Source organism: Chiroxiphia lanceolata, chromosome 2, assembly GCF_009829145.1.
Source record: "Chiroxiphia lanceolata isolate bChiLan1 chromosome 2, bChiLan1.pri, whole genome shotgun sequence".
In the NCBI taxonomy this organism is placed as follows: domain Eukaryota; kingdom Metazoa; phylum Chordata; class Aves; order Passeriformes; family Pipridae; genus Chiroxiphia; species Chiroxiphia lanceolata.
In genome coordinates, this window is record NC_045638.1 from 3,506,026 (window position 1) to 3,530,835 (window position 24,810).

The 24,810-nt window shown below is 41.9% G+C and overlaps 1 protein-coding gene across 1 annotated transcript in view; it reads right to left on the bottom strand.

Annotated features, from left to right (window-relative positions):
• Positions 1–24,126, bottom strand: part of BRWD1 (bromodomain and WD repeat domain containing 1) — a 46,635-nt gene extending 22,509 nt beyond the window's left edge. The window contains exons 1-27 of the mRNA XM_032678155.1: positions 24,028–24,126; positions 23,830–23,888; positions 23,643–23,672; positions 23,405–23,464; positions 20,160–20,310; positions 18,817–18,915; positions 18,448–18,608; positions 18,054–18,275; positions 16,640–16,740; positions 15,638–15,708; positions 14,634–14,734; positions 13,968–14,008; positions 13,208–13,306; positions 11,707–11,857; positions 11,120–11,254; positions 10,077–10,205; positions 8,727–8,952; positions 8,392–8,577; positions 7,225–7,408; positions 6,234–6,324; positions 4,809–4,949; positions 3,093–3,178; positions 2,042–2,237; positions 935–1,051; positions 725–832; positions 293–417; positions 102–184 (exon numbers count right to left, since the gene is read on the bottom strand). Coding sequence (XP_032534046.1) covers positions 102–184; positions 293–417; positions 725–832; positions 935–1,051; positions 2,042–2,237; positions 3,093–3,178; positions 4,809–4,949; positions 6,234–6,324; positions 7,225–7,408; positions 8,392–8,577; positions 8,727–8,952; positions 10,077–10,205; positions 11,120–11,254; positions 11,707–11,857; positions 13,208–13,306; positions 13,968–14,008; positions 14,634–14,734; positions 15,638–15,708; positions 16,640–16,740; positions 18,054–18,275; positions 18,448–18,608; positions 18,817–18,915; positions 20,160–20,310; positions 23,405–23,464; positions 23,643–23,672; positions 23,830–23,888; positions 24,028–24,085 — 3,211 coding nt within the window. The 5' untranslated portion in view covers positions 24,086–24,126. The remainder of the gene's footprint in view (positions 1–101; positions 185–292; positions 418–724; positions 833–934; positions 1,052–2,041; positions 2,238–3,092; positions 3,179–4,808; positions 4,950–6,233; positions 6,325–7,224; positions 7,409–8,391; positions 8,578–8,726; positions 8,953–10,076; positions 10,206–11,119; positions 11,255–11,706; positions 11,858–13,207; positions 13,307–13,967; positions 14,009–14,633; positions 14,735–15,637; positions 15,709–16,639; positions 16,741–18,053; positions 18,276–18,447; positions 18,609–18,816; positions 18,916–20,159; positions 20,311–23,404; positions 23,465–23,642; positions 23,673–23,829; positions 23,889–24,027) is intronic.
• Between the last annotated feature and the right edge of the window lie 684 nt (positions 24,127–24,810).

The window sequence follows — 24,810 nt, forward strand, 5'->3', positions numbered from 1 at the left end:
CTACTAGGGAACCCTGTGACCCTACAGACAAGCAGGAATTAGCCAAGGACAGATTTCTGATTTCAGAACTGATCAGTCAGACACTCAGCAAACACACTTACAGGCCTGCCAGTTCCTCTGCCGGGCTTCGTCGTAGAACTGCCGTAAGATAAGGAAGTCGATAACATCTGGCATGTCGTGGTACCTACAGGGAAAAAAACCCCCTATTTCACTTGTTCCTCAGGGCTTTAGGAGGAAGATTCAACAGAAGCACATTTTTAAATAGTTTTCAGAAAAGCAGAGATGCACATACCTGATGGAAAATGATTTGTCTGTGTGCTTGCCAGTGGCGTGGTCTATAAAGGCGAGTTTGAGGCAGCAAAGTGTGGGAGGGCCAACTTCGTACCTAATTCCAACAATTTTTACCAATTCCTGATCCTACAGGTAAGAACAAACAGCTTCAGGAAGTTTTACCCCAGGGACCACGCACGGAATTGTCAGTTTAACATCAGTCAAACAATTGCACCACATGCAAAAACCTCCAAATATTGAAACTAGATCAGAGATTCCAATGACAGCCTGTCAAACCTGACACTCCTAACACAGGGATTTAATCTGGGCTTCCCACAGGGAACTCTGAAGGCATTCTGGGAATTGAAGACACTTTCCCCTGTTGTTTTACAAACAGTGTAATGAAACTCTTCAGTCACAGATGACTGATATTGAACCCTCAGTGCAGACCTACCCTAAGCACTACTTTCCTCCACGGCTCCTTGTGTGGATTCAGTTCGTAAATGTTATTTCTTCTCACTTCTTCAATGTAAGCTTCGTGCCCTTGTCGGAAATATATCACCTAAAACAAAGCCCAGCAAACCCCAAACAGTCAATGTTTTCCTGTATTTAGTAATTAGGGTAATCACAGAAGCACTGGAAGGTTTTAAATCAGTGTTCCTACCTCGTCACCCATCTGAGGGACAAAGGGGGATCTCCGAAGAGCTGTGTCTGTTATCCAGACTGGAGGGTGCCAGTCATGGGACAATTCCATGTTTAATGGTTGTGTTGCAGCATCAGCCTTCACAAAATTAGACATAATGGACACAAATTCAACTCATTCCATTTTAATCTGGCACACAACAACTTATTAAAAATTTATCAAGCTGTAAGAAACTATTTGAGGTTACTCGGAAGAAAGTGGAACAATGGAGAGAAAAACATGGCAAAAACATATCAAAATTACCCCAAAACCCCAATTTGTCTGCTCCTTTATGGTAGAAAATAACAAATAGTAGTTATTGTAACTTAAAAAAGGGTAATTGTTTGAATTCACTAAAAAATTTTGGAAAGATTCTTGTAACTAATAAATAAAATGATAAAAAATTAAAAATTCAACCTAAGTATAAATGGGCATCATCAATACAGTGACTGTGTCCCTTAAAACAGGCATGTTACTCAAAATCAGACAGTCTGACAAGGTTGTAGTCAGAGAGTCATGAAATGGTTTGAGTTGGAAGGGACCTTAAAGATCATCTCATTCCAAACCCCTGCAGGGACATCTTCCACTATCCCAGGTCTCCTATCCCCGTCCAACCTGGCCTTGGACACTTCCAGGGATCCAGGGGCAGCCACAGTTTCTCTGGGCAACCTGGGTCAGGGCCTCCCCACCCTCACAGGGAAGAATTCCTTCTCAGTATTCCATCTAACCCTACTCTCTGTCTGTTTGAAGCCATTCCCCCTTATCCTATCACTCCACGCCCTTGTGAAAAGTCTGACGTTCTGTAGATATTTAATAAACACATTTTCCCTTTTAACACCAGCAACCTTGAGAACCCTTTTTCTGTGGAAAGCGAAAAGTGACTTCACTTGGAATGCTGATTCTTCCCTAGAAATCAGCAGATGCCTCACATCTGGGATGGCCTCAAACCAATTCCACATAACTGTGTGGAGTGACACCAACATTCCTGTCTAATCACAACAAAATGACTTCAACAGTTTCCAGCGAGGAGGCCTAAAACCTGAGAGAGAAACCACTTGAAGACTGAGTAGAAGCAATGAAATTTTATACCTCCTCCTGCCTTTTTGGTTTGGGTTTTTTTCTCCTTTTCCTCCTTCTTCTCTTGGGAGGGGATGATTTCTCTGTTGACACCTCATCCTCCGAGGTGCTGCAGTACCTGAGCACTTTGCGCCGCGAGGTCCGCACGGGGGGCTGCAGGTTGATCCCGGCGTCCGCGATCCAGTCGGAATATCTGCTCGAGGAATCACTGCCCAAGGGGCCAGGGAAACACAAACACGGAACCAAGAGGTCACTATTTCCAGCAGATAACAAGTGCTGCTGAAAGCAGCATCAAAAGCACTACAATTCCTTTGACCTTCAAGTTTAATGTGATTTTTTTGGGAAACAACAGGAATTCAAAGCACACTTTTTAAAGAAACTGAAGTCTGGTGATTTCTAAAATCAGACATTTTATTCAACAAAGTTGTGCAATGAAGTTCTGGACTAATTAGGAGCCCTCCCTAAAGAACACAGTAGACAAACACTGCTTAAATTCTTTACAGTTATGCACAACTCACAGCTACACATCTGCTTTTTCTCTCTCTCAGCATTTTTAGGTTCTACTACTACAGAGTTCTAGAAAAAAAAATCCTGAAAAGCCAAAACAGTCATTAAAAAGTTATCTACAACTTCAGTTCTAGAACCTTATAAAAATTAAGATTTTTTCCAAATACATTCTGTAGAGCAAGGAATTGACTGTTGCTGCATTATTCAAATAAATAAACCTATACAACCAAAAAAAAACCCAAAACCAAACAAAATCGCTCACACCTCAAAAACCCCAACAGAACATAACACAGTATAAAAGTGTTCCAGGCTATTTTCTCTCTCCTTGTCATCTAGCAAAAAAACCAGAGGGATTTGAAACTACATTAAAAGGCAGAAATTATTTGGTGAAATGGAACAATAAATAACAATTCAGTGTGTCAGTAAAGTACAGGAATTCTAATCTAGAATGTAATCACATCTCAGGCACACCAGAGCTTCTGTACAACTCTGAAGTTGCCAAAATTCAAGCAGAGCTCATCACCAAGTAAAATCTGGGATGTTTGTTCACTTTTACCTAGAACTGTTACTGTTGCTTTTCTTGTCACTTCTCCACTCTTCCTCTTCATCTGATGAGCCAGAGCCCTCACTTTCTTCAGCTTCCTAAATTTAAAGACAAGTAGTCAATCCCAAATTTTCTCAGAGCAGGCGTTTAAAGGATTTGAAACATAAACCCACATTTATGTTACCAAGTCAGGAAGAAAGGGGGTAAGAAATTAAAATGGAAATGAAAGGAATTAGGGCGTGTAAAGTACAGCAGGAAATCTCTCTCAGAGGGAGGAATTTACACACTGTAAAAAGAACAGATCAAGTGAAAACATCACATCTCCCCTCCACACACAACATGGGTATATTCTGTCCCTCTTATGGGTTTTTTTTTCTTAATTATGAAAATTAGAATCAGGTGATTTTTTTTTCCCCCCCCCCGGTTTTGGCATCAACTGATTGACCAAGTACTAACTGGGTGTATTCCTGCATGTATTTAAATGCAAAACTAAATAGTACAGATACATCAAAATATACAATGACTTCAGTCATTTCCTGATTGTTGTTCAGCTTTTTATTTGCATCAACTTCATGTTTTAAATGTGTTTTCCACAGCTGGAATGACTAAGTATTGTTTATTTCTCAAGTTCTGTGCTGTCAAGCAAAAAACCAGAAATAATAAACCCCCAATAAACAAGATTGAATGTGACATTTCAGTTCTTTTTTATCCTACCATTCACAGGAATAAAACCAAAAAGTAAACCAAAAAACCTGGAGCATTTACATAAATGCTCAGATTTTTATAAGATTATTACTTCAAATATTATTAGGTCAAAAATCAGTTTTTCAAAAATATTTCAGACATGTAGTATTTACAGGACACTGCACACAACTCTCCCATTATCACTTTGTGCTTTCAATGTCAGGTGGCACAAGTTTCCTGTCACCTGCCCTTCCACACTGTTCCCAAAATAAGGAAAACCTGAACTTTTCATTAAATTTAAGTGATTTAATTGTTTTTAACCACACTGGAATTCTTTATTAAGAAGTCAGAAGAGGAAAGTCCATCTCCAAGGAATATCATTCCTTGTCTTACAAGATTTCCTTATCTCCTGAACATCCCCCATTTTGTTCACCATTCTTCTCTGACCAAGTGACTGCTCCAACCTTCTCCATTCCTTCCAATTTTTCCCCTTTTCCCAATTTGAGACCATTTCCTTTCCTTCCTTAAAACAATTCCAGTCCAACAGTCCTACCACTGATTTACAAATTCTCATAATCCAACAGCCAAAAGCTCCTGCTGCCCACAGCCAAGTCCTGTGTCACCCCAAGCCAAGAGGAACAGACCCCGTGGAAGAATCACATCACCAGAGACCTTCACAAGGTCCACTTTCAGTTGTGTGCACAAATTTGGAAGGTTTTCACAGAGAAACAGCAAAGCCCATCTCAAATCCAAACTTCAGCTGAAGTCAGTTGTCCATCAGGTTTTTGCATTTGGTTTAGAGGATCCTCAGCAAAACCAGTTCAGCCATTTATAAAGTGACAGGAAAGACTGGTGTTATCAAAGCAACAAACATCAAAGCTCGGGATGTGCCAACAATAACGATGCCCAGAAAAATACTCCCTCTGGAAAAAGAGGAGGTTTCTTTGTTTGCTTGCTTGTTTTAAGAGAGAAAAGGCACATTCACGTGAAACTTCACCTACTGAGGAGCTCAAGTTCAAAATGAGAACTCAGAAAAGAGCTTACCTGGTCTATCAAGCCCAAGCAGTTGTCCCTTTCCTCATCAGAAGACTCCAGCTGTTCGATGTTATTCCGTGTTCGGTAATTGGAATATTTCCGCCTGTGCAGCCGGCGCTTCGACTGGATTAATGAGGACTCAGAGTCACTCTAATTGGAGGTGAAAAAAAAAACAAGTTAAATAAAAATATTTATGTGGCACACTCGTCTGAGGGTGAAAGGGTGGCTAAAAGCACTGCTGATTGCAAAACTGAAACGGTCTCATCACGTCACAGCCTCATCGTGACAAAATTCCTTTTCAAAATAATATCCCTGTAAGCCAAAAGTTTTAAATTTGCTGTTCCAAATTTAGGATTTATTAGGAAATTGCTCTTTCTAAGCTACTGTGACAGGTCCATTCACATAACCTGCTAAATATATTTACAGAAGCAAGACATTAAGTGCCTACAACGTGCAATTCTGAGGGAAGAGAAATCACAGAATGGGTTGGAAGGGACCTTAAAGATCATCCAGTTCCACCCCCTGCCATGGGCAGGGACACCTTCCACCAGCCCAGGTTGCTCCAAGCCCCATCCAACCTGGCCTTGAACACTTCCAGGGATCCAGGGGCAGTCACAGTTTCTCTGGGCAACCTGGGCCAGGGCCTCCCCACCCTCACAGCCAGGAATTCCTTCCCAATATCCCATCTAACCCTACTCTCTGTCAGTTTGAAGCCATTCCCCCTTGTCCTGTCCCTCCAGGCCCTTGGAAATAGTCTCTCTCCATCTTTCTTGTAGCTCCTTCAGGTCCTGAAAGGCCACAGTTAGGTCACCCCAAACCCTTCCCTTCCTGAGCCTTTCTTTCCCCAACTCCCCTCAGGAAAGGGGATCATGCAGTAGAATTCTTGGGTCAAACTGTTTTGTACTGCAAGACACAGGGAATCAGGCCCCCAATCTTATAAAAACAGCACAGCAACCAAGTTTTGCTTCTTACCAATCTCTTCCACAGAACAGACCATGAAAAAAGCATTCCAAACAAGGCAAGTCTGAAAAACTCTCCTCATTCACAAAACACTGTCATGTAAAGTAAAACAAGGGAACAGCAATACAGCCTGTAATTCCTCAAATATGGGATCTGGAACGTTCTCCCTTGCACCTCAGTGCTTCAGCATGGACCTGCAACCACTGGGGTTTCACTGCAGCAAACCCAGCATGGCCTGAAAGCAAACCTGCCTTTAAGAATGACTCCCAAATACCTCAGAGGGAAGGAGGCAGGACTGAATACAAACAGAATTCTAGGTAGTCATAAAAATAAATCAAATCTTGTCCTGCAATAACTGGAAGCTGAATCATCAGGGTCCTCTGAGGGCCACACCCTCAGAAGGACCTGCTTTCACTTTTTACACCACTTGTCCCTGGGCACAGAATGCCCATTTTCCAAGGGGCTCCCACATACCTTTTCCAATGACTCAAATGACTTTATCTTCTCTGTTACATAAAGATCTCTCTCTTCTTCCCCTTTTGCAGTCCGATATTCTTCCTGCTTCCTACAAGAAAGTGGGGAAAATCTAATTCTCCATCTGTTTTGACAGTGCTGATCTCATTAAAGGATCTATCCCAAAATGCCTAATTCCACTTCACTGTTAACTGCAGTTCTTATTGCTCAAACAACTCTCCTCTCATTTCCAGATAAGAGTAAAAAAAGCTGGGTATTAAGAAGTTCTTCCTTGCAAACATCAAAATATAACCAACTTTTTCCAATTCCATTTTTAATCCACGTTCCTCCCTTTGCAATCATTCTACTTCCCAACACAGGGAATGCTTCTTGAAACCTTCAGAGGTGTGGTAGCACATATGGCTAAAGAGAAATATTTAGCTATTAATTCTTCTTTTTACAGATGATTCAGAGAATATTCTGAGCTGGAAGTGACCCACAAGGATCATCTCAGTCCAGCTCTTAAGTGAGTGGCCCATATGGGGATTTTCTCCCATGACATTGTATTATCAGCACTGTGTTCTAATACTGAGAGTCCTTTTGAAAGCAGCTGTTTTAGGGTTAAGGTTTTCTAGCTTTTTATTTCAAGTGCTTGGTGCTGCTCCTGGTCAAAAATCACCCCCAAAAGTCTCACAGAAAGCACAATCTCACTCAGCTCTTTCATGTAAATGATTTCAACCCCTGCCTTTTATTCTGGAGAAAGCAGGAATTTAGGTCAGCTAGCTGCCCTTGAAGATGACTGAATATATTGAAATACAAGATAACCATTCAATTAGATAAACTCCCATTTAATCTTGCTGAATGGCCTTTACAATTCAGAGTGTTTAGGCACATCTGACCACGACACTGAACTACTCCTACTTCAGCTCTGGTCTAACAGCACCAGGTGTACCAAAACCCAGCTGAAGTGTTCTCTCTGGTCCCACCTGCAGCCCAGCAGGCTGTCACAGACCTGAGCAGGCTTGCTGGCACTTCTGGCACCACGACCCTCCTTCTCCAGGCCTGCAGGTCCCTCTCTGTGGCCATCTGGCTGCGTGGGGCGTTCTGGTGCATCTGCCTCACGCCCTCCACCTGCCCACTGCGCCGCAGCCCGATGTTGGGGGGACTCTGGATGTCCACACTCGCCCTCCTGAAAGCTAAAACACACAAAGAACACCCACTTTTTTTTTTTTTAACCAGGCTACAGAGAATTGGAGCCTTGTTTCTCCTTGCTGCAAGATAATCAGTGTTTTCTAGATTTCTATGGTCGTAAGGACGCGACTTCAAATCAACCTTCGAGAATCATCTGTGTCACAGAAAACACAGAAGTTATACAGAAAATACAGAGAGATTACACATAGACTTGTAAAAATTATTATTTCTGCTACTATTTGAATACAGTGGAAGGAAGTGGGATGTGATATAGGGGTTTTTTTGAACTTCCAGGCAGCTCTGAGGCTGGTGAGGCTCTAAAAAGCACTTTTCCTGGAGCCGAGCGTACAGAATTAAAAATAAATTACTATATAATTAAATATAATCATATATCGTGTATTTACATGATTATATATCTTCTATTTACATAATTATATATAATAACATATTTTATATATATATATATTTTATATATATATATATATTTTATAATTCTATAATTAAAACTACAAGGACACAGCTCAGAAAAGCGTCTCATTTAAATCTGTAAAGAAGGGAGAGGAGAAACCAGTTTGAATAATGGCACAATTCTTATCTTGCCAAAAAAATAAGTACTGCAAAAACATTTATATTCATATTATTTATATTTATATTTTTATATTTGTATTAAAAATATTTTGGGAAAATAAGTATTGCATTTATTTTGCATAAATGTTATTTGAGTACTTTACAAATATTATTAAGTATGTAGTACCCCACAAGGAATAAAATTAATGTTGTTCAAAAGGAAAAGTGAAATGCTTTGGTTTGGAATTTAACCACAAGTAGTTGTTTTAATCAGGAACAGTATCTTACCCAGTTATCACTGTGTTAAAGGAATCTTAGCCCCCAAAACAACAATAAAGTTAAAACCTGTTCCAGTATCTCATACAGGGTAATAAAAATGGAGACAGAACAATCCCCTAAGAATTTATCAGTGATTACCAACCTCTTCTGGGTGTTCCCTCCCCGTTTTGTGGGGCATTTGAAGCAGATTCTTGATCAGCTCCAGTTCTCTGATCCTGTTCCAGCTGTAACTGTCTGATCATCCCATCCAGGATGCTGGGCTCCAAGCCCTGCTCATCCTGATCAATGGTCTGCTGGCCAATCACTTGTTCCACCACTTCTCCATCACCTTGTGAGTGTAAAACAAAGCAAATGGATGAAATTATTCCAATTGCTTATTCCAAATGAGAATTTATGGAGTCTACAACTCCAACACAGCCCATGCAGGTCAGAAAAGAACCGAACGAGTGAATTGGTCTTTAGTGGTTCTGTTCTTACTTGTTGCCACATATCCCAGCTGAGGAATCAGATGTTCATCTGCACAGTTCTCCCTTCCTGGCACCAGTCTCTGATATTTTGTGGGATGAGGGTTTCCATCCACATCCACTAAGAAGGGAGGGGGCATGAGATGAGGGGCCTGCTGGGTCTGCTCATCCAGGACGTAGTTGTTGGAGTCTCGGATCAGCGGCCGATAGTCCGTGTGGAAGAACATCTGGTCAGGAATCTGAAGGAAATTATATATTTATGTCATTAATTTGACAAAAAGAAGATGCCAAAGAACAGAATAAAGTATCTAAAATCTCCCTAAAGGTCAAAGAAAGGGCAAGTTCCCCACAAGAAGTTATGCACAACTTCAATTAACCTGGATGGGTGTCGCAGTATTCCAGTTTTTCACAGTGCTTTTGGCCTAAAAGCTGAAGTAACTTACAGCAAAAGCACTGTTTTACACTTAAAAAATATATTTTATATATTATTCTATTTTTTCCCCCTACAATTAAGAGAAGTTTCCTTGGTTTCCGTGTAAGGAAATCACTGCCTAAAGCTCAACATCAGCTCTCAAAGTTCCCAGTCATGAATTCTTTCTTAATCTTCATCTATGTCCACCTGAAAATTTTTCTCCAAGTCTACTCAGTCCAGGAGGCTGAAGGAAAACAGTTCTGTAAAATATTAGACCACAAGCAGAATCTTTGCTCTCTTGATGGGAAGGATGAAGAGAACAAGCTTCAACTTCAGCTAAGAAGGCAGAGCAAGAAAAAAAATAATTCTTTACAATGAAATACATGGAATTATCATTTCAACCTGAAAAAAACTGAGGGGGAGTGAAGAAAAGAAGAAACACGTGTATTTATCAAAACAAAAAGCAAACAGGCTGATTCAAAACAGCACAACATTTGTCCCCACACACATTTTTGTAACATTTCCTAATCTACAGTGTTGGATGAATATTTACTTTCACTTACTTTAATCAACTACTGTGAATTTGGGTTCAAATATGGAAAGGTCAAAAGAACTGCAAGATAAACCAGTAAATTATCCTTCCCATACACAGGGTCTGGTTTTGTTTAAGTAGGTAGTGGAGCAACAAACTTTTGTCATATGTTCCAATCTTTGAACACTGAGCTATTTCCAGAAATTAGAAAGAAAAGTAATTTTCTTTCTAAATTCTAAATTTCTAAATTTCTTTCTAAATTCTTTCTTTCTAAAAATGTGAATTAGTGGAAGGTGCAAATGTATTCCAGAGAAGTTCTTGGGAGCTTCTCCCAAGGGAATGTTGGGACAGTGGTGGTTGTTTCTGCTGTGCCAGGAGCATACAAACAAGAGAATAAAATAATAAAAAGCTGAACTTACCTTTTCATAAGGCCTGCTACAGCCAAACCCAAATATCAGCAGGTGCCCATGGGAATCTGTACATGCAAAATGTTGCCCATCTGGGGAAAATTTACAGTCAAAAACAGCACCATGGCCTTGGCCTTCGATCTGCATTGAAGGAAAAGAAACCTCCAGGTTATTGGATGATTTTTTTTGCAAGCAAACCACAATGTACACCAAAAATTAATTATTCCATGAAAAGCAATCATGCAGCTCCTAAATACCTCCACTGAGGCACAAATAATCTTGTTAGTTCAGTTTATTTCCTTTCCCTTTGACATTCCCTTTTCCCCTTTGAGTTTAAATCCTCAGTCCTTCAAGTTTAAAAGATGCACTAAAGAGCAGGAAAACTTGCTCTTCAGGGAAAAAAGTAAAGAAACAAAGGTGGTTTTTTAGGCTTTTTAGCTGTTAGTGCATTGCTTTAAGTAAACTGGAGCTAATATATATTGATTTTGTTAAACCACTTGCAAGAAAAACTCAATCTTAGAGCTAAAAAAAAATAAAAAAATCCCTTTGCTATTGACTAACAACAAAAAAAAAAGGATTAAAAAATTATATGAACTTTAGATCATAACTTAAATCTCAGAGAAAATAACCTAATTTAAAGTGTAAACCATGAGCTTGAAACGCAGCAAATGTAATGGGAGCTCTCAAGAACTGTGCCAATGGGTAATAAAATCATTTTTAAGACAGTGGAAAATACAAATATTTGTCCCCCTGGCTCCCAAAGTGATTGCCTAAACCAGAAACTTCCAGATGGGCACCCTCAGCTGAGGAAAACAGTTCCTACAAATGAGGTGCACTCTTTAGTAACAAAGAGTGGAAAAGCTGCAATAACCAGGAAATTCAAAGGTAAAAGCCCTGAGGAAAAAAATGAACATAAATTTTGCTGGTTTGGGGTTGATTTTTTTGTTTTGTTGGTTTGGTTTTTTTTTCCAAAAGGTGCAGGGGGTGTGAATGTTGCTGACAATTCCTTCAGCTGGTATGTGCTGGGAAGAAATGGTGTTTAAGAAAGGTCTTACCATGTTGAAGTAATGCTTGGTTTTGGTGCCTTTGGTGATGTCCCAGATGAAGATGTTGCCATCATGACCTGCAGACAGCATTATCCTGGAATCAAAGGGGTGGGTCTCCAAGACAAACACCTCATCTGCGTGGCCCTGGAATTTCAAATGGCACATGACAAGGAAAATCCACATCAAAAGGATATTTACAGTGCATACAACAGGGATTTACCAGAGCCCTGGACCATCCTCTCTGGAAAATTAAACCCCAGGCAGCCAGAAGGGCTTTACATTCTAAAGGTAATGATTTTTGAGATTGAAGCAAAAACTGTAGAAATATTTTGCCAGAGGACTGTGAGTTATTCAATGGGCAAGTTACTGCACAAAACCTTTTATTTATTCCACAAGTTCAGCAGCACCTGGGGAAAGGAAAATCCAAATGCAGGAGGAAACAGCGAGTTTTGGTTAAAAAAAACCTCCAAAAAACCATCATAGTTGCTGCACCATTCATACAGAGCCTTCAAGACAAATGAGATCTAATTAGGAACTCAGCACACACATCACTGCAATCCCAGGAAAATCCTCAAAAAGCAAGGAAAAGGACATACCACCAAGTCATGGAGCAACTGCCCTGTGCAGGAATTCCACACTTTGAGCAGGTGATTGTTCACAGCAGTAACAACATAATTGTCATTTTGGTTCCAGGCAATCATGGTCACTTTGGGCTTCATGAATTTGTCTTCTTCTGCACAACTGTCACTGTTTGAAAGAGTCAAACAGGCCAGAGGTAGCTTTAATTAGCACATTTCAACCTCAAAAGACAGAAAACTAACCTGTCTCCTCATAATCAGACAAGGGAATCGAAGAATAACTAAACTTGGGTTGAAACTTTTGTCCATAAACTTCCTTCACTTAAAGCAAATCTGGATTTTTAGCACATTTATTTTAGAGGACACGATAATCTCTTTCCCTTTTGAGATGCCAGGCAAGAAGGCTTTTCTCTTCCATGGAATCTTGGCTCTTCTACAATCAAGAGTCCTAACAGAAATCCTCTACAATTTGGGACTTTTTCAGGCAGGTTTTCCAAATTAACTGATTCAGAAGCCAATCTCCACATTAGCCAAAGGTTTTTTTTCCTGAGTCCTCAAATAAATATAGCAAAGATAATATTTTGTTTCAACCTCAATCTACTTCCTTATTCTTTCCCCAAAATACACTTCTAGGATACTGCAAAACTCCCCCTCAGCATTTTAGTCCAAGTGAAGGAACAAGCTTTCCTTGGAACACACCTTCCCACAGGATTATCTGTATTCCATGTTAACCAGAGGCCTCCCTTACAAAGACCCTGTCAACTCCACAACCCCAGTCAAATCTCAAATATTATTTATTAATAACTCCTCCTTTCTTTGCAAAATCATGTCTATTTTTCATGGCTGCATCACAAGAAGAGCTGGAAATCACCCTCCAATCAACTCCTGTACCCAAGGCTTGGCTTTTAATTTAATCACCTACAAATCATTTCGTTGAAACCTCATTTAATCACCTACAAATCAACTCTTGTTTAGTGTCTGGGGAAGCTGACTGAGCATTCTGTGCTCCTGTAAATGATCCACCCTTCAGGTTTATCCAGCAAGTAATACCCTGCTTTTCATCTGTAATGCCACTGTTCAGGCTGTGCCACCAGCATTTCATGAATGCACCTTTTCTGAAGCACAAAATGAGAAGAGTCAGCAAGATCAGCCCTCGAGGAAACCCACAAGTCATAACCTCTCCTGGAAATGGGTTAATTACCACCCACTTTATTTTTACTGATCTAAAAATATTTCTCCCCTGACACACCAGGTGTCTGAAATCCAGACAGAGAGGAGAGATTGCACTTTCTGTTCACTTTTTTCCAGAGTCCCTCTGAAATCTTTATGCACACTTTTGCTTTTCTCCAAGCACAGCCTCAAACTCAGCAATTGCTACACCAGCAAAACACCCATTTCATCCCTCCAGACAGCACAGAACTCGACCAGGATGCTGCCAAGGCTCACTCCAGTTGGAGGAATTGAGTTTTTTGATCTTTCTGACTTCACAAAACAAGAAATCAACTCCCTCTGCACCTACCCCAGCAATCGGTCAGACATGTCCAACAAGATACTCCTCCATTCTGCCTGCTCAAAATGCCAGATTCTGGCTGTTCCATCTCTGCTGCCACTTATGAACCTGAAGAAACGTTAAAATGTAGTTAATTTACCTTCAAAAGAATTTGCTTTAAAGCATATTTGGAGTTGCACACCACCACAACATCAGTTTTGCAATGGAACAGTCACAGAAGTGAAATCTTCCACGTGTGTGCAAGAGAATTCTGTCCATTAACTTTCCTTCCAGAAACAGAGGAAAGAGAGTTTTTCTGAACTAAGCAAAGTTGTCAAAACACGAAGAATAAAGAAGCAAGTTCCAAAGTTAAACTCAATTCACAACTTCATCCTCAGCTCCTCAGTTACAACACTTTCATGAAGTGTTTTAAGTAATTGCAGAGTATCAGATACTGAAGTAGAGGTAAGAGGAAATCAGATGAAAAGGATTATAACTTATTTTTGACCATTTTCACTGCATTTTTCTTATTTCCTTTACAATATTTCCTGACAGTGAAAGGAAAGGAGGGGAAACAGGAGGTTTATGAAGCCACAAATACACTGGGTGTATTAAAAAGTGGTAACATTCCTCCAGGTAAATGAAGCTTTCCTGGACCAGTCCAAATTTCCCCTCGGAGTTCTAAATATGTGGATTTTTCTCACTGGAAACATCCAGGTAAGAACAAGAATTATTATTAATTCCAAAATGATGCATTTTTCTGTTCACATTTGAGCATCTTTCAACATACCTGTCCCCACCATTAGAGAACTGAATGCTGTCAACTTTGTCCTGTAAGAAAAAGCAGAGTTTGTTAGAAAATTCGGGGGTTTTATACAAGAAGTACCATTTCTGAGAAATCTGAGCTCAGTAAAATCTGAAACAAGGAAAAAACTGCATATTTTATAATGCTGAACAGTTTTAAACTGCAAGGAGAACCAAATCCAACAAATACTGCCCAGGATTCACTAAGCATTAATGCATTTAAAATGCAAGTTTCCTGAACAGCCCAAATTAAACATGAAGGATTAACAGATTAAATAACCTGGCTGCCAACTGAATCATATTTGAATATATTCCCAATACCATAAGCCAATGGTGAGGAATGTGTTGTTTCCACTTCTACCTACACACTTCTTAAAGAAAGAGACTATTAGTTATTCACTTTTATCACAATACAAACTGCAGCAGAAATAGAGAAAAATAGGTAACACATTTTATTTTCAGAGCTGAAATCCTCTGCATACAAAATATCTATTGACCAAACCTTATCATTACAACAGAAAGTGAGATTCAATATTAGAGAAAAAAAAATAAAGGTAAACAAAGTTAATTGAGAGCCTTGCTAAAAACCCACTTATAACATTACCTTGTGACTTCATTACTGCTTGAAGTGACTAATTAATTAATTACTTACAGCATGACTTCCCAATTCTGCTATTTTCACAGGTGTTTCAGAGCCAAAAAAATACATCCTGATGACATGGTCAGTGCTGCCAGTTGCTAAAAACATACCACCTGTAAAAATCAAGCAGTAATTAAGCTACTGCATAAGAAATTAAAGCAGATCACCACCATTTCTGATTGAAATAAAAAAAAAAACCACAACAAAACAACCCACAACTATTTGAAGAATGGCACATTTTTTATGCTCTTCCACTGACACACATGCAAGGAAATCCCCCTCTTGCCCCAGAAAGTTTTCTCAGCCACAGTAAAAATAAATCAGAGTTACAAAGATTTTAAAAATTCTTAACTTAGAACAAGAGTGAAACTTCTATTACTACAGTGCACACAGAGAGGCCTTTGATGGTGGGGAATATGGCCCTGGATAATCAGAATTCTGTAGGTGACTCTCACTGTAGCCTGGGTCTCATTTGGGCTCTATCCTGACCATGTTAACAATTTACACTTGGATTTGTATTTTATTTCTGAAATTCCCAGAAAGCCCCATAAACTGGATGAAAGAAAACTGCAAGCCAGGAGTGAAGCACGTTTACAGGTACATCTGTGGATCCTTAGGAAAGGAGGGATCTTTATAACCATCCCTGGCACAAAACCAGGAGGCTCCTGCTGGCAGGAACCACTTCCACTGTTGGTGACTGTGGGATCTCAGAGAACTTGTTTTGCAAATCCCTGACACTGCATCAGGGGATTAAACCAAAATAAAACTCCAGCAAAGATGGAGAAAAACTAAACAAACATCAGGTGACTTTTACTTCTGTGAAATCACCCTCTTAACAGCTTTTCACTGTCAGCTGAGGGAAGCCCCATGATTGAATTATGTCATAGTTAACGCACATCTATACACTTATTTACTCACAGCTGCAGGTTTTGTCCATTTTAAAGCTGTCACAATGGAATTTTATACTTATATTTCTGAGGAAGGAAGAGAAATCACTCCACCTGCCCAGGACTTACCCACACTGAAGGAAGAGCAAAGCATCTGGACCCCTGGTCTGGGTTTCTCTGTGAATCTCAGTGGTCGGTTGCTTAAAAAAAGAAAAGATGCTTTGAACAGGCCACACCACCCAAAACTTGGCTTTTCTCAACAGCTCAAAACATAAAGGGATGTTTCTTCAAACCTCTACCTAACAGGGCCTTCTTAGACACAATAACATCTGTACATCTTTGAGAGCTACCAGGGCTTAAAGTTATTTAAGTCCATGCATGAACTAACAAGGGTTGCCTCACATACAGTCCTTTAAATTAATTTCAGAAGGAAAATAATTAAGGATGCAGTTTAAACACTGTTTTACAGCCCTAAAAGATTCTTCAGATGAGACTATGCTTTTTACAGTTTTTGCTGCAATTCTACTACCTTAACATCACAAGTTTGAATTAAAAAGGTAAAATATGATAATAAAATATAATAAAATATAATCTGCTTTCTAAGGCACTGAGCTTTTTTTAACAGCAGTTCTAATGCAAAATGGATCATTTTATACCAACTCTCATGATATGGCACAATAGCAGACAAAGACTAATCATCCTGGAGCTTTTCTTTCTGGTAATAATCTAATTTTTTGGGGGTACAATCACATATAGATATCCTGGACATACACACTCTGCATGGAAGTTCTGTAAGAGGCACCCTAAAACTCCAGGACTGTTGGAAACCCAACTCAAACAAGAAGCTTTATTATGCTTTGCAACATATTTACATTTCCAGCCATTCTTGTTGTATTACTTTGCACTTTTAGTGGAGTAAGAAGTTAAAATATTTGCCAACTAATCTCCCAGGACAACATAATTTTGTGAATTATATAACTAGTGATGGTGCTTTAAAATAATTACGGAATTAATTATTTCCACAACATTTTTTCATCACAAACCCAATTTTTTTTTTTTTTTTTAGGGTTTTACTTATTTTACTCAAGCAGAGGACAGCATAAGAGGTTCAGCAGCAGCCCATTTACATACTTGAATTTCATGGAATCTGTATCCCACTGCCAAAAGCAAACAGTTCCATCTGCACCAGTGGAGACCATGTATCTCATGGAGCCTTTCACCATTGGACTAAACTACAGAGAATAAAGGGAAATCAGACACACACAAAAAGAAACATTGAAAAACTGGTCATGAACTTATCAAAAGGTTCATGTAAAACCTTGAGCTGCTGTTGGATTTTTGAACATTAACACTGCTCTAACAATTTTAAACTATCATTTTTAGCGTTCACAGAGTAATATCTCCCACACTTTGAAATAACTTTGTGGTCTGCATTTCAATTATTGCATCATGTAAACCCAATTTGTTCAGTGGTTTGTTTCTGAAGTATTAACTAACCACAGTCATTCACTGAATGTTTTGTCCAGGAATGAAACTAAAAAGCAGAGCAGACTGAACGAAATAAAGAAAGTCTGGCTAGACAGATGCACTCCAAAAATTCTATAATTAAGCAGAGCATGAGTTATGAGGTAGTTTGAATGTATAACTCAGCCTCACATGTGATTTTATAGGAATTCCTCAGAAATACTTCTTTAAGACATGGATTTACTGCTGTGCACAGAGCAGAAAACTTTAGACAACACAAGGTGATTAAACTGTTCATCAATTACTAATGTCAGAAACAGCCACAAAAATTGTACATAGTGCAATTATAGTATTACTAAGAAATCTTAAAATAAATCCACACACTGTAATACAAGAAGCACCTCAAATAAATATTTGGGCATTAAAAAAAAATAAAAATTGCAGTGAATGCCACAGAAACTGCAGACAGGAAGATTACTCTCAGAGGCAGAGAAAAATGCAAAATTATTTGTTTGTACTGAGCTTCACAAGCAGCTCTTCACCCCTCAACATAAGCTGCTGGTCCCACTGGAAAACACAGCAAAGCTGGATATTGAGCCACCAGTTTGTGTGTTAAATAAGGGATTAGAAAGGCCAAAATGAGACTGAATCCAAAGGACCACCAAGAGCACATCGTGGAGCACAAGGCCTTCAAATTTAAACACACAACACGCCCCACTGAACATCTTTGTGCTTCTCAAGTAACTCATATTTCTGAGATTAAGACAAAAACCTGTATCACAGTAGTTGTAGGAATCACATGCTGGATCAGGCCACTCATCCACATAAACCAGTAACAAACAGGAGGACATGGTATTTCCCAGGAATTCCCTTGGATTCCAACAGCCCAAATATTCTAAGTAGTGATCTCTAAGTTGGTATCTTCAGTTAAATCCTCAGGAATCCCAGAGAGGCAGGGAATTTACTGCTTTTTAAGCAGTTTATCCTGGGGGTTTTATTTTACTCATTTTTTTTTTGGACACAAATATTTTAAATGTTCAGATTTCAAAATCATTTCAGAAGAAGACTCCAAACCCCCTACCTGCAAGGAGGTGATGGACCCTGTGTGCCCGTGCAGGACAGCAACTGGAGCACAGGTTCTCAGGCACCACACTCGGATCATTTTGTCACAGCTCCCGGCTGCAATCATGGTGTTCTCATAGTTCACTGCCATGTCAGAGATCTCTGCTGAGTGGCCTCTTAAGGTGGCAAACAACCTGCCATTGTGAGTCGACCAAATCTTCACCAGGCAGTCATCAGAACCCTGGAGAGAAATATTTAGTGAAGACAACAACTTCTTGCAGGTTGCTGGCCTTTAATTACAGCAGATTGTTCCACTGAGAGGGAGCTCAGCAGCTGCATTTTAGCACCACTGGCGTCCAGCTCCGAGCATCCATCTCAAACTCTTCACACTGGGATGTGTTTCACCAACTTACTGTAAATATTCTGTGTCCAGTCCTATCAAATGCAACACAATACACAGAGGAAAGGTGGCCAAGGATCCTTCTGTGCATCTTGACATGCTGGTACATACTTCCTGGGAATGAGGTGCTGAACTTGGCATATCCAGTTAATTGCTTTGCTCGATGCACTTCCACTGGAACACAAAGAAATCATGTTTAAAATAGGCTTATTCTAAACCACAGTTTTATTCAACTTCCATTAATGTATTACTTAAAGACTTAACTAGAAGCGATTTTCAGATTTCATCCAGTCAGGTTTCTTTGTATTTGCAATTTTTTTGGTGTAAAATCAGTGTTTTAAGTGTGCTCCAGCAGCAGTGGTGAGAGCTGAGCAGAGCTTACCCAGGTTTGGGGGGGTGCCATAGTTCACAGGCATTTCAGGGGGTCTTCCTCGATGGAGAGCAGCAAATGCAGAGCCCTTCCAAACAGTGTTCCTGCAATCTGCAAAACCACTTGGTTGAAGTTCATCATAAACACATGTCAAAAATGCCAAGAGAGATGCAATTCCAAAGAGCCCATCTAAAGGGGGCCTCAAACACAGGACTGAACCCACTAAAAAACCAGGAATGCCCCCAAACTTTTCACAAACAGTGCAGCATCAGAGGAGAGAAAAAAATCCATTTAATGAACATCCATTCAATAATAATCCATTTAATGAACATCCATTCAATAATAATCCATTTAATGAACATCCCTTTAATAACATAAAGAGGGAACACTGACATAACCAACCACCAAACTTTGAAATTACTCCCAAATGACGGCACCAATGCAAAACTAACTTTTCAACTGAATTTTTGCTACTTGTTCTCAGTGCCAAGCTGTGAAGATTTTTCACATTCTCATGAATATTTATTCAGAAATTTAATTAAGATTTATTTAATATTTATCAGGATGAAATTACTTGACAAGATGATCTCAAGACTCTTTAAGTACCTAAAAGGGGCTTGCAAGAAAGCTGGAGAGGGGCTTTTCACAAGGGCCTGGAGTGACAGGACAAGGGGGAATTGTCTCAAGGTGAAGGAGGGCAGGGTTAGATGGGATATCAGGAATTCTTCCCTGTGAGGGTGGGGAGGCCCTGGCACAGGTTGCCCAGAGAAACTGTGGCTGCCCCTGGAAGTGTCCAAGGCCAGACTGGAGAGAGTTTGGAGCAACCTGGGATAGTGGAAGGTGTCCCTGCCCATGGCAGAGGAGTCAGAATGAGATGACCTTTGTGGTCCCTTCCAACCCAAACCATCCTATAATTCCAAGATCTCCCTTCTTAAAAGAAAAAATAAATCTCAAACTGACAGTTATTTTGACACTCCTGCTGCCATAACTGCAATCCCAATTTCCAGAACAGAAGAGTCCCCATCATTCCCTGTGCATCCTTTAAAGTAGGCAGGGCAGGTAACTGAAAACACTCCAGTAAATCCCATAAACCAGTCCCATATCCCAGAATCCAGTTGCCCAACAGAGCTCACACAGACACATCAACACCCCTGCCCGGGACACACCCAAAGAGGTAAATCCAACACTAAAATCTACTCTGTATCAAAGTACAAGGTCATGTATTGCCAACCACTCCCTAAATTACAGATGATTTTCTTCAGTGTATGGACAGAACTCCCACGCATTCCCAAACTCTCAACTATGCACATCTAACATTGGATCACACCCATCCCAAAAAAAACCCCAAACCTTACCTTTTGCTGTCCGTAGCAACGACTGTCTCCCTGCACCAAGCAAGGAATTGACTCTGGAAATGCTGGGTGGGATCTCCTTATCCAGGATAGGGCCAATCCTCTTGCAAATTTGTAATAAATGATCTGGAGCCACATGTTTGTTGGACAGCACCTGACAGGAATTTAAGTTTTAAAAAAACCTGTAGAACAGATGAATCTAAAAGCATCAACATTCACGGGTATATTACATAAATTAAAACTTTAAGCTCAACTCACAAACCAAAATCAATCCTGTTAAGTTGAACTTTAAGTTCAACTCACAAACCAGAATCAATCCTGTTGTTCCAGTAAATTCAGTGAGGACTCTACAAGCAAGGGAGAGCTGTAGTAAAAATAACTACAGCAAAAAAGTAACTCGCTGCACATCAGTATTTTACTACTGGAAGCTTCAAATAACCCCCTCTGTGGTACCCTACAATGGTCTTTGCCCATTTCACCCAACTATTTGCATTAAAAATAAGAATTAAAATTCAAACCCTCATAACTCAAGATCATGGAGAATTTGGTTGCAATCAAGCACAAGAATTTGTGCAGCTACTCCTTCAGCCACACAGCACTTGCTCAGTGAACTGCAAACTAGTAGGTTTGAGTACAATCTCCCTGGAAATAGCTTCCTTGAAAAACCAGTACTACACAAGTCTGCCCTAGTTCCTTAAACCAAAAGGATCACAACAGCCATCCCTACATTCAGGAATGATCCCACACTATCTGCATTAAACAACCTAAAAACACCACACACCCCACACACACTCAGATGGCTCAGTCAACAACAGATGCGTGCGGGGTTTATTTTTTTCGCCCTCTTCTTTCTGGGTGTTCTGTGAAAAAAAAAAATCCTAATTCTTTTAAAGTCAATCACAACAGTGCAGAAGGTAAAGATGGAAAGGAGGGTTTGAACAGCCTCAAGGTAAACCAAAGCATCAGAATCATGAACTGAAGCTGCTGGGGAGGTGTGAATCAGCCCCGTGCTGCCTCCACTCGGATCCGGCCACGGAGAAACTAGTCAGAGCCAGCAGCCACTCTGCTCCTCCAGCAGCCACACAATTCCCAGCCCATCCAGTCAGGAGAGGCACAGCCAGGGCCACACCAACACAGGTATGTGGCCTCCTGCCCAGGCAGCTGAGAACACAGGCAGAACTAGCTCGTGCTGCTGCTGCTGCTGCTCCCTCGGCTGAATGGCTGAGCCAAGTCCTGACAAGGCTGATCTCCCTCCTCAGAGCGGTGGGAATAAAAATGCATCAGGTGAGACCTGTGCAACAAAAAGCTGCCCAAGTGCACACTGAGCACTGGGGATGCCCAGTTAAAGCCACAGCTCTGCACTTGTTTCAGTAATAAACATCCATGCTTGAAGCTTGTGGGGGCACAGGTTGTATTCCCGAGGTGGGAACACCAGGCAAAGAGTTTGCGTCATCCCACGAGCAAATATTTCCAAGCAAATCAGCTCCTGGGATGCCTAAGATCAATTATAAGAAACACCTTTGGGAGTCCAAAGATTACAAAATGCACTTTTTCATCGTTTCTTCACCAACTCTGCCTCTTGAATTGGTGCAGAGCAGTACCAGCCACAGCACTCAGGACAGAAAGCTCAGCACACTTTCTGCCAAGCATTAAAACCCTTTTTGTTTGCACGCCATCAGCAGGAAGTGTATATTCCAAATGCAATCCTTGCATGCAAAAACTTGCAGTCCTTCTCCTTTTTAAAGTAGTTTCGCTCAAATTTTGGAAGGAACAGTTATTTTAAAGCTTTAAAATGCCATGAGGAACACAGAGGACAAGAAAGTAATTACACCCCATGACTGCATTTGTCCGTGGTCCCTGCAAGTTCAGAGGGAGAACAGTGGGACAAGAGGTTCCCAAAACCCCTCAAAAAGCAAAAATTAAAAGTTTAAGAGATTAATTTAGATATTCTGAAATACCACTGCCCTGTGTAGACATTTCCTTTAAAATGTGCAGGAAAAAGAGGCAGAAGCAGCACACGTTGAAGAACTAATCTGACAACTGTATATGCACAATAATCTCAGTTAAAACCCACTCCTGAAGTCAGAAGAATCCATACAATTCATCTCCCAACACCTCACTTTTTGCCAGAAGAAATGGGTAAAAAACCAACAATGAACCAAAAAAATAACTCTCAACAACCCTTTTTAAACTTAATCCTGCTTTCATCTTTGCTAAATTCAAGTCAGAGCTTGAAGATATTCCTGTTTAGCAAGACTGGGCTTCTCAGTGACTTAAAAAACTCACCTAAAACCTCATTTGCTCGACTGACCACACTGACAAGGAGAGGAAATGGAATCAAATTTATTATTGAGCAACACTTAAATAATTAGGAAAATGTTTTAAACGAGATTTCATTCCTACTCAAATAGGATCCTGAGATCTCTTAAGTGCTCCACAACAGGGATTTAACTACAATAATCAATTAACCTGGAACGGCTGAATCTGAGGAGGGAAAAAAGCAGGAATAAACACCTCTTTAAAGAAAACAAAACCAACTAGTATAAGGCAGGATAAAAATCACGCTGGGCAGGCACCCCCAGACCATCACTTCACGAGATTCAACTGCCAAATACACTCTGCCACCTAAAAAGCAGCAAAATTAAGCACCAAAACACAGCTCTCCCTTTTGTAAAAACATTTAGAGCAAGTAACATCAGCCCTGGAGGGCAGAAATACATTTTTTTTTGAGAGAGAGATCATCCCCATCCTTCCAGCATGTGGAAACAAAGCAGTGACCAGCCAGGAGCCAGAGATAACGAGCACATTCACAGGCACCAGAACTGCCAACCCTCGGGTTTCTGAGCAGCGATTTCATTTCCTAATCTGTTGGAGGGGGCTGAAAGAAGCCAACCAGCAAAATAAATACCGACAAATCAAAACGTGCCTCACAACCTTGCCCCTGAAACTCCGAAATGAAACCGCGGTGCACATTGGCTCCTGCCTGCGTGTAGGCAGTGGCATCTACCACTGCACAACGCCAAGCTCCACCTCTGCTATGTAAACAATATCCTCAATTTAAACCACCGCTTGTGTTTTTGTTAGTCTGATGTAAAGAAATTAAAGGCCCTTTTCTAAAATAACTCCACTGTCCAGAGCCAGAGCGATACTGGAAGGTGAAGGTTTGGGCCTAGTTTTAAAGGTAGAGGGTCTAACATCAGTGTTAACACGGTAATCAGAAGGGTTTTTTTGAAAGGTAAAAGTCTCACCAATTCTTCGTAACTTCTATAATGCTCATTTCCTTGCCAATCCAACCTTTTAGGAAGCAACTAAATAAAGGAAAAACAAAAACCGTGAGCGGTTGAAGGGGAAGGAGGGATTACAGATCACATCCAAAACAATGTGTGTGTTGAAGGCGGGGGAAAAGTTGAGACAGCGGCAGAAACTTGAATGACTTGCAAGGGAAACTTTTAACTACAGCGGGATTTCATCAGAGCCCACACAGACCTGGTGCTGCTCCAGCTCCTGCACCAGCACCTGCAGAGGAAAAGGGGGAAAAAAAACAGAGTGAGGGACGAGCCACGATTTGGCTTCTCCAGAGCTGGGGGGGGAGGCGCGGCTGCTCCCACCTCCCCCCGACCCCGGGCGGGCAGCGCGGGGTCCCCGCGCCCCGGTGAGCGCCGCACTCACTCACCTTCAGCGCTCTCCGGCAGGGCCCGGTGCTCAGGAACCGGGCGATGAGGAAGTAAAGCTCTACGAGAAACACAGAGAGAGATCCGTGGGATGGACTGAGCCGGGGGGCGGCCGTGCCCCATCCTGAGGGGAGGGTGGAGGGGGGGGCAGGAAGATGGCGGCACCGGCGGCACCTCCTCGCCCCGGCCCGCGCTGTTACCTGATTCAATGAGCGGCAGCGGCGCGCCAGCGCTGGAAGAGGCCGCGGGCTCGGCCATGGCGGGCTGAGGGCGGCGGGCCCGGCTCGGCACGGCGCTGTCAGCGCCTCCCCTCCCTCCCTCCCTCCCTCCCCTCACGGCCGCCCCCCCGCTCCCCTCAGCGCTCCCTCCCTCTCCCCCCTCAGCGCAGCCTCGGCGCCGCCGCCATCGCCGCCGCACCACCCGCCACGGCGCCGCCGCCGCCACCTCCGCCGGGCGCGCCCGCGGGGGGGCGGGGGGAAAATAGTCCCCGCGCTCGGACGCGCTCCGGCAGCGGCGGGGAAACAGCGGAGCGCGTGTGTGGCGGCGGGGGAGGGTGAGGGGAAGGCGGCGGGGAGGGCGGCGGGGAGGGGGTGGCGGGGAAGGAGAGCGGGGAGGGGAAGGGGGGACCGGGCGCGGAAGGGTCGCGCGGAGAAGGCGGCGGGTGAGGCGGCTGGGTGGGCGGGGCGAGCGCGCCGGGAGGCGCCGGCGCTGAGGGCATGGCGGGGGAGCGGCGGCGGCCGCGGGGCTGCCGCTAAATCGCCCCCGGGAGCGGTGGGGCTGCTGCCGCTGCTTCGGCCCTCCCGGCCCGGACGACCCTTCCCGGGGACCCGCGGCGAGGCGCCGGGATCCGATAGCCCGCCGCGATGCGGTGACGGAGCGGTGCCGCGGGGCCAAGGCCTTCGCCTCCGATGCTGTGTCAAGTTCTGGGCCCCTCAGTGCGAGAAGGGCATTGAGGGGCTGGAGCGTGTCTAGAGAACGGAACG